Source organism: Centruroides vittatus, unplaced genomic scaffold (genome assembly GCF_030686945.1).
Source record: "Centruroides vittatus isolate TY-2023 unplaced genomic scaffold, ASM3068694v2 contig_504, whole genome shotgun sequence".
Classification (NCBI taxonomy): domain Eukaryota; kingdom Metazoa; phylum Arthropoda; class Arachnida; order Scorpiones; family Buthidae; genus Centruroides; species Centruroides vittatus.
In genome coordinates, this window is record NW_027122291.1 from 21,627 (window position 1) to 31,987 (window position 10,361).

Consider the following 10,361-nt stretch of genomic DNA (forward strand, 5'->3'; position numbering starts at 1 on the left):
GTCTAATTTCTGAGATAATACTTCCTGAGAAAGCATCCGGGAAATTAGTATTATTGGAAATAAAAGAGGATCAAGTATTGCAATTGCAGCACAAATCAGCTTCAAAAATTAAATTTTGTAAGTTCGTGCCAGAATCCAAGTATCCATATTTAAAACAAGCTGCTTGTCGTCTATTTTCTATTTTTGGAACCACATATTGCTGTGAATCGCTGTATTCCACAATGAAATTTGTCAAATCAAAATATTGTTCGCAGCTAACAAATGATCACCTGAAAGAATTGTTGCAAACTGCTTTGACAAATTTCTCGTCAAATTACAGAGAGTTGGCCAAAATAAAAAATTATTAATTATTAATGTAGATTCCTGTAGAAATAATTTTTGTTTTCATTTTTTTTTTCAATATTTTGTTTATTTATAAAAATTTGTACACAGCTCTTACGTTTGAATGTGCAACTGTACTGTAATATGCAATATTTAGTAATTTATTTCCAAGTTGATGCAATAAATTGAATTGACATTTCAAATCTATTTTTTTAAAACAAGTTCTTGACCTAGATGGGGGACACCCTATCCTTCCCAGCCTTACCAAACTATCCACCATGACAGTACAGAACTGCGGCTCACATGAATTTGCAAAACCTACATTTTGGCTCCCACTGAACTCTTGCTTGCCCACCCCTGGTATATAACATAAAATTTTAGATTTTTACACTGATGATTATAAGTCATCTGAAGCAATATCTAACAAAATAACAGTGTGTCTAAAAGAGAATGGCCTTCCAATCAAATATGTTATATCTTATTCAGCCAATTATGCCTCAGTTCATTATGGAAAGAACAATTCTGTTTTTCAAAAGTTATGTAAGTTAAATATATATCTTAAAGGCAAATTGTTTATGTCATGTTATTCACAATGCAGCTAAGTTTGCTTGCAAAAAATTTGATATAAAAACACTTGTAAATAAAATATATTCTGAATTTTCATGTAGCACAACAGCCATAAGAGAATTAAAAACTTGTTATGAATTTTTTCAAATGGAGTTTTTACAAATGACCAGAAATGTTCCAATGAGATGGCTCAGTTTATCAAAGGCTGTAAATCGAATAGTTAGCATGGCCTGCAATTAAGCAGTATTTTTTAAACCAGGGAAAAGAGGAATGCAATGTCTTAATTTTGCATTTTATAGATATGCAAGAAAATGAATTAGGAAATGACATGAAAACTCCTCCTTTTTCCGAGTTATATTTATTCTTTGTTTCACATTTCCTGAATTTTATGTGAGAATCAATTTTAACTTTAGAAAAATATGATATTACATCCACTGAATTACACAATGTGATTAATTCATTGAAAACTAAACTTGACTGTTGGCTAAAAGATAACTTTTTTGGATGGTTGGAGTTAAAAATAATTTAAAAAACTTCAATAGTAGTCAACAAAAGAAATTTATTTTGGATGCAAGAGAAGTTTATGATTGTGCTTTAACTTACATCCACAAATATTACGATTTTGAAAACAGTCCTATAAAACGCTTAGCAGCATTAAATAAAAAAATATATGATCTTCAGTTTGCAGATATTCTAAAACTTGCTTCAATTTTAAATGTAAAAGTTAATGAAGATATTCTATATAACAAAATAATTTTAATTCAAAATAACAATTTAGAAAAACTTTGAAATGTGGAGTTATCAATAGAAAAAATATGGGTGTCTATTTTTAAGACCCTTGATGTGACTGAAATCAAACAAATTGCTGGTAAAGTTCTAAGCATATCTGTAAGCAATGCATTTGTGGAAAGAATTTTTTCTGTAATGGAATCTGCTTGGAGAAATGATAGAAGCAGAATGCGAGTGGAGCTCATTACAGCAGAGTTAGGCATTCGAATTAATTTCGACATGAGCTGCGAAGCTTTTCATTATTTATTTCAACACAACCAAAAAAAAATTATTGCAAGCAGCAAAGTCAGAAAAAATATATAATTTTAAGAAATAAGCAGCATTACAATTATACTTACTATATAAAATAATGTTGGACTGTTAACTGTGTAATACTATATATAGGTGTGTATATATATGATAATATAATTGTTGAATAAAATAAAATATTGTGACCATTTTTTTAGGGAGGAAATCCTCCAGGCAAATAGTTGGCAAATGTTGGCAACCCTAGGGAACATATGCTGGATTGTCAGAGTGATCAATTTCCCATCCACCTACAAAATGCTGACTGCAGACTTTGCTGTACTTTGTGAGTTGCCAAGGTTTGCCATCTTCTCTGAAAAGGGTTTTTAATTTTACATATTCTATTACAATTATCAAGCGACTTTGGTCACCTTCTAATAATGAATTACTCGCAATGATCTTTAATACTGTCCCATGGCTTATAATGACACCATTAAGCATTTTGGGGATTATGTAGATTACTTCCTATGGAATTTCAGGACTGAGTATATATCTGAACTCGGGGACTGAGATAAGTTTAACGATACCCTACTTTTGGACTAGAGATCAAAAATAAGAAAGTTATCATTTACGATTTCTTGCCTTTTCACAGTGCATTCCACTCCATTTTAGAGTTTTCCAGTAGGTGGCACACTTGTAGTTTCCACTGGATACAATTACACATATCATTAAATTAACTTAACACATTTGTAAGATACCATATCATCTGGGTATGGTTACTCATATCTTGTCTTCTTCTAAAGTAAATAGTATGTCTTATAACCTAACCTAAATAGAAAAAAGAAAATTAAGCAGATGACATCGTAGTTGCTAGTACCGTCATCTAGCAATAGTCCACAAACTACTCAAAAAACACTGTAAAAGGCAAGAAATTGTTAAACACCGGCTCAGCGGCTCCCCTCCCAGAGATCCATCGGAAACACGAACAGTCGAATGCCACCTAGTGTAAAACTCTAAAATGGCGTAGAATGCACTCGGGACATTCCAATTTCCAACACTAACTCAGTGCTGATCTCAACATTCGTTAAAATTCGTTCCTTTTCTCAACGTTGAGGCAGCACTGACTCAATGCACTCAGCACTAGGGTTTGGGTCCCAGGACGTTTCGTGTCTCGAAGTCCCGGGACTTTTTCTAAATTTAATTGTCTCGGGTCCTGGGACTTTCGGGTCAAGACTCAAGACACGCTTGTCAAAATTGTATTGTAATAATTTTATTTTCAAAAGGTTAGCCGAGCAATGCTTCTTTTGTTCTCCCTCCTGTTTATAAATAAGCAACGCAGGTGGGGTAATTTACAAGGCCATGTGACTTTTAACCTTACTCTATTAAGAGACAATCTTTACAAATGCATTCGCCACCATATTGTTATTTTGTGATGTTTGTTTATGAGATCGTGATATTTGTGACTGTCTTTGTCAGCACTGTCAGCTCAGTCAGTCAGTCATCAATTTCACTTTATGAGGTGAAGTACTGTGCACAGTGGTGTTGCAATGCTCTTGTGGAAACGACGCCTATCTCATGTAAGTTTAAACAAACACTAGATTTTATTTATTTCAGTTAGACGTTTACCTTGGATGAGATTTGTTATTTTATTAAAAAAATAATTGATATGACAGTGATACTCAGTAAACAAAGATATAACATTAATTTTGGATTATTATTATTGTTATAGATCATCAGCAAATTTAAATAGATACCAGCCTATTCATTTAATATGGAACGTAAAGCAAGTGTGGAAACATTATAAAAAAAATAAACGAATCAACTGCACAGTGCTCATTATGTCCAAAACAAATTTCATGTAAAGGATCGAATACTACAGGCCTTGGACAGGCACCTGCAAAGAGTTCACAATATTTTTGTAAATCAGCCAGAAAAATCAAAATCAGTTACACAGCCTGGGACATCCTGCAAACTGGAATCTAAAAAAATTAAAACTGAAAAGCAGTCTACAATAATAGGATATGCTGCAAAAAAGTCTTTGCCTGAAATAATTTCCCGCTTGGCGGCAGAGAATGGACTTACAATAAGGGCAATCACAAAGAGTAAATTCATTCGTGAGAGTATTATCCAGAGAGGTTATAAAATGTTTAAGAATGAAACTGATGTCATGAAAATTATATTGAGTTATTATGAAGAGAGAAAAGAAGAAATGATTCAGACTTTAAAAGATTTTGTCGCTTCTGGTAAACGTTTCAGTCGACGAATGGACCAGCGTTCGAAACTGGAAGTACTTTAATTTGTGTCTGCATGGTGTGAACGAAGAAGTTTTCAATTTGGGATTAGTGTATATACCCGGAAAGTGCAGTGCTGAAGAGACCAGACAAATAGTCGAAGATACATTGAGAAGATTTCAATTGGATTTTGAAAAACATATTGTGAAAAACATGTGGCCACCACCAGCAATGGTCCAAATGTAATGAAGAAGTTTGGAAGGGATAGCCCCAGCAAGATGATCCTATGCTTGAACCACGCAATACATCTAAGAGTTGTACACACATTTTATAAAAAAAATCAGGCTACTGCCACATCTGCAGCTTTTACCTCCAAAGATACTGATGATAGTGATGATGAAATCATGGATAACAAAAACTCTTCTGATGAAGAAGATGACTGCAATGCCAGCTAAGAAACAAACTGCCCATTACAACCAATTGATGAAATTAAGAGTGCTTGATGAAACTCAATTCCTAGTGAAATTGTTCAGAAAGAGTCCACTAAAAAACAGCCAATTACAGAAATATGTTAAATCAGCATTTAAAAAAGAACTCAGTTTACTACTGGATGTCAAAACGAGGTGGAATTCTATAATTGTAATGGCAAAAAGGTTTTTGAAGCTCAAAAATTGCGTAAAAAAAGTATTGATTGATTTAAACATGTTAGACAAATGGAATGAAGACAATCTTCTTCTTTTGCAGTCAATCGTTACTTTATTGCAGCCAGTCAAGATAGCTGTAAAAGCCTTAAGCAGACAAAACTCTTCGTTACAGCCAAAGCAATAATTGACGTTTTACTGAAAAAAATCCAATCGACAACGACAAATAATAATCTGGCGGTACAGTTCTTTGAAACATTGAAAGCCCGTCTAGAAGAAAGGTCACAACGCATTATATGTTTATTAAAATATTTGCACACTGGCCACCACAGCTCACAGTTGCAAAATACGAATTTTTTTACATCGAACTGAAATAAAACTGCACTTATTGCTTTTGCGGAAGATCTATATTACAGACTTTTTGAAAATATCCCTCGTATCCAAATGCCAGATTTAGAAATAATGGACGCCGAACCCAGTACCAGTAGCTCTACAGTACACAACGAACCTGATGAGTCATTTCAAAGTCAAATGGAACAGGCAATCAAAAAAAATCAAAGAAAATGTACCTGAAATTCTTGCAAAAAGATCAAGAGCAACATTAAAAAAAAAAGTTCCAATTATTTGAAGCAACCGGAAAACGTACTGAAAGTTTGGAACTACTTTATAAAGCTTTAAACACAATAAAACCGACATCTGTTGAAAACGAGTGTGTGTTCTCCTTGTCCAGAGACATTATTACAAAAATCAGAAACAGATTGTCAGACTAAGCTGTAAATGCTCTGATTTTTTTAAATGCTTATTTTATTAAATAAGATAAAAAGTCTAATTGCTAGTTCATTATATTATTTATATGATTAATGAATAGAGAATAGGTGATTATTATTAACCCTTTCCTGGCCGGGGTACCATTCTGTTGTAACCCTAATTCTTAAGCAAATCAGCCAGGGTACTGATTCATCGTTACTCTGGTCAAATATGGATAAATTTTACAAAAATCAACAACAGATGTCAGCACTTGACGGCATCGTCTTGTCTATTGTCTGTTTCACATATTTTTGTCCAGGTGGTGTTTTGTTGACTTAAAAAATTTTAATTAATGAGTGTTTTTCTTAATTTCTCATTTCATGGTAATTTTTTATTTCAGTTTTTAGCATATTTATGCAATAATGTTTCTATAATAAGTTCATTAATGCTATATTAAGTTTACTCGGTTATAATACGTCAACGTGTTATAAATATTTAAGTTGTGACCTTCAGTTCTGATATTTTATACTTTTTTTAACTTTTAATTTCTATTTTAATTGAAAATATCAGCAAATGTTACATGTATTGCTACTGGTAATCATATATTTTTGTAAAAAATATATAATCTCATTTAATATGAAGTGAATAAAGTATATTAGTTAATCATATTAGTTAATAGCAGAATAAAGTTTTGATTTCAAACAAATGTTTGATATAATGTGCAATAATTTCACAAACAAATAAACATACATGCATAAGTGTTATATCGAATTGTACAAAACAATATTCTATATCGTTCTGGCTCAGTGCCAATAAGAATGAAGTAACCAGACAATGTTAAATCTGACAAAAAGTAACAAATTTTCAAGTTTGAATGTCAGTTATGATATATATATATATATAGTGGTGATATTCAGTGGGTTCGCACACGTTCGCCCGAACCAGTTGTTAAAATTTTCAGTTTTCCGAACCTTGTTAAACACACGGAACATTTCTCAGTGGTTTTGTTTTTTTTTTTTTAAATATATTAAAGTATACGTATTATACTCTGTAATACTACTAAACTAGAGCCTTACACCCTGTTCGCACCGAGCATTTCAATCTAGATTGTGAGCAAGGTCGGGGACTATGTCTTGGTGCGATCTCTCTCGACCGTTTCAATCTCGATCAAAGTGAGGTTTAATCGCGATCGATTCGAGAGAGTTCTTGAAACTAGATCCAGTCATAAGAGAGATCCCACAATCCCACATGCGTGAGAAAATACAAGATGGCTGCGGAACACGTGTCGTTCGTCGCTCAAGTAATATATTTTTAAATTGCAAAGTGTATAAAATTTTTAATATTAAATAATTATTGGTCGTTTTTAGAATGAAAAGACAAAGGGTTTTGGATGATTTTATAACCAAATCTAAAAAAGCAAATATTGACAATGAAGAGCAACTACAAACAACAATATCTAGTGAAAACTGCAATAAAGAACAACCAGAAACGTCTAGTGAAGATAAACAGAAACCGACATCAATTGAGAATAATAGTAGTAATCGTTTATTACACTGCTGGAATGCTTCACAACAGGAATATTTTTTAAAAAAATACGAATGGCTTCATATTGCTAGCAATGAAAATGTTGGATGTCAATGGTGTTCACAAGTAGGATCATTAAATGTTGAAAGTGCTAAACATTCACACGTTTCATTAGAATGGAAATCATATTCTGTTAAACCTCACGGAACAAAAAAGGAAATTTTACAAGCATCAATCAGAAAAAAATTAAAACAGCATCATGAATCAGCATCACACAAGAAAGCTGGGGAAATAATCAAAACAGGTGAGAAAAACGTTATTTCCAAAAATATCGATGTGGCTAATGAAAAGTTTTTAAAAAGCACCATACACATTTTTAATACTGCCTATTTTATAATTAAGAACAATAAGCCATTTACTGATTTTCCAAATTTAATAATTTTACAAAATGAAAATAATGTAGATTTGGGAATTACCTCGCACTCAAGATTTATGGTTCCACTTATCGCAAAGCATATCTCTACAGAAATAAGAAGAAATATTTTTGGAAAACTTATAACTGCAAGATCAAAAATTTCAATTATTATTGATGAAGCCTCAACTGTTTCACATAAAAGTGTGTTAATTATTTATTTGAAATCTGAAGTGATGGATTTCGAGGACAGCATAACAATTTTTATTGATCTGATTGAATTAGAAGAAACAACATCAGAAAACATTTTTAAGACTTTAATGACAGTTCTTGAAAAACATGGTTTTGACGAACAATATTTAAAAGAAAATCTTATTGGATTTTGCTCAGACGGTGCTAGTGTAATGTTGGGAAAAAAGTCCGGAGTGGCAACAAGAATTGAACAAAAATTTCCAGGTATTTGCATTTGGCACTGTCTAGCACATCGCATTCAGTTGTCCCTAGATGATGTAATAAAAGATATCAAAGCAGTAAATCATTTTAAACATTGTAAAGGTCTGCTTTTAGCGTCGTAGGTCGAAAAGCCACGCGACCGAGATAATTAGTCCCACCTGGCATTGGGGCTATAAACGGCCGGAAAAGAACAAAGGGAGTAGCGTCTCCGTTTATGAGTGCACGTCAATGTGTTTGCCACGTGTTGGTCGACTTGAAAAACGTAAACAAGGGACGGACGCGATTGTAAGCTACGTCGTCAGGCGCAGGGCGGACATCTTTGGAAGCTCCCAGGGGAAAAAAAGAACCGATTGGTCGCAAGTGGTCGCCGTAGAATCCCTTAAAAGGTAAGGGTGGCGAGAGAAACGGTGAGAAGGGCGAGAGACCGGGCACGTGGTAGTCTCTGACACTAGGGAGCCCTTGAGGTGCAGAGAGAGCGTTCTCCTCTTAGGAATTCCTCGGAGAAGGGTTAGTGCAGAGATCGGACGGCCACAAGGTTGAGCCAACTCCGAAAGGCGACCTGAGTTCTCCGAAGTCTAACAGTCCCCAATAGACAAGCCGACGTGAGATACCACATCCTTGTTGCATAGTGTATGTAATGTCGTCGAACTTGTACATCCTGTAAATATTTGTTGTGTAAATAAACTGTAAATATACACTGAACTGAGTGTGGAGGTGTAGCTTTCCTCGGACCATTGTACGGACATTCTCGAGTCGTAAAAACCAACTCGAGATGATTCATCGTAAAGATCGTAACAGATTACGTAAGGATCTTCACTAACATTTTCTCAATAAACTTTATGTTTATTATCATACTTCAAATAAACATCAGAGAGAATTAAATGCCGTCGCTAAAGAACTTGGAACAGAAGTACTTAAAATAGGGAGAATATTTCGACCTCGATGGGCAGCCTGCAGTGCTAGGACTGTCAAAGCAGTTTGGAAATCGTATCAAGCCTTGTACAGTCATTTTAATAATAATCCTGAAGCAAGATTGGTTTCATATTTTAAAAATGAAAACTTTTTGAAAGATTTAGCTTTAATGAATGACATCTTAGAAGAAATTGCTTTACTTTCTACAGTCTTACAGGAAAGAAATGTATCACTTATTAAAGCTGACAGGTTAATAAGACGAACTATAACTGTACTTATAAATTTAAAAAACAATAAGGGCACACATGAAATAGAAGCAGAAAATATTGTTAGTACTAAAAAATACAATATTCCGTTTGAAGTTAGTAGGAAAAAAACATCAATTGTATTTTCTAGAGAAAAATTATTTGATTCTTTAGTAAAACACATGACAACTCGTTTATTATTCGACAATAAAAATGAAAAGTATAATGATCTTTTGAATTCTTTCAATGTATTAAATCATGAAACTTGGCCAAATGATGTTTGTGAAGCACCGCGGATTGAAGGTGAAAATAGATTAAAACAGTTAAATAAAATAATAAAATACGTTGTTCCTGTAAATGATTTTCGAGATTTTGTGGATGACAGAGATATAAAACAGAAAAATATTTCAATTACTATTTTGAGAGCTAGAAGAATTTTAAATGTAATTGCTGTTAATTCGACTGAAACTGAGAGAGGGTTTAGTACGATGAATGGTATTATGGATGTTAAGAGAAATTCTTTACTAATCCATACAACCAGCCATTTAATGACAATTAATTTAATGGGAAGAAGTTTGGAAGATTTCGACGCTACTCCACATGTTAAATCTTGGCTAAGACAAGGTCACCATTCAGCTAGTGATAAAAGTGTGAAAGCGAAAGTCCCCAATACAACCTGCAAAAACCAAAGTATGATATGGAAAATTATTGGACTAGAATTATGACACGAATAATGTTTGTTTTGGGTTCGATAATAATTATGACTGTGTCTATTATTATAATAATACCTAATGATAAAATAACTGATTTAAAAAAGTTTTTGTTGTTTACCTGCTTTCCCTATGACTTTTTCTGATAAAAAAAAGCCAATTTTTATGTTTATAAAATATTTTGAATGAAAAATATTAATATATATATGGGTATCTTAAGGTCAGTTTTTGCGCTAATGTTGCTAATTAGTGCCGTCTTTAGAGCAGGGCCTACCAGGCCTGGGCCCTGACGTCATAGGGGTCCCTGAATCCGAAAGTAATGAAGTTAGAAACAAAAAGTAGGCTACTTAGAATAAAGAAAGTATTAAAAATGTCTGTTACTTTATTTCTTCAATAAGTAGTTTAAAGTGGTTATAGAACTAAGCAAGCTTTTATATAAAGTATTCCTGCCGATCGGTTCAGGTTGGAAAATCTTACCGCGTAAAAAAAAAAAGGTCAACGGGACAGAATACGTGTGAAAGTGTTTAAACCTTCAACACACTATTGTATCCGGACCAAAGATGTTACGGAAAAATTTTCTGTTA

General features: G+C 33.2%; 1 protein-coding gene across 1 annotated transcript; it reads left to right on the forward strand.

Moving 5' to 3' along the window:
• The first annotated feature begins 6,788 nt into the window (after positions 1 to 6,788).
• On the forward strand, positions 6,789 to 9,792 carry LOC136978321 (E3 SUMO-protein ligase KIAA1586-like). The gene is made up of 3 exons (XM_067274029.1): positions 6,789 to 6,808; positions 6,889 to 7,987; positions 8,782 to 9,792. The coding sequence occupies exons 1-3, from the start codon at positions 6,789 to 6,791 to the stop codon at positions 9,790 to 9,792; spliced, it is 2,130 nt and encodes a 709-aa protein (XP_067130130.1).
• The last annotated feature ends 569 nt before the right edge of the window (positions 9,793 to 10,361 follow it).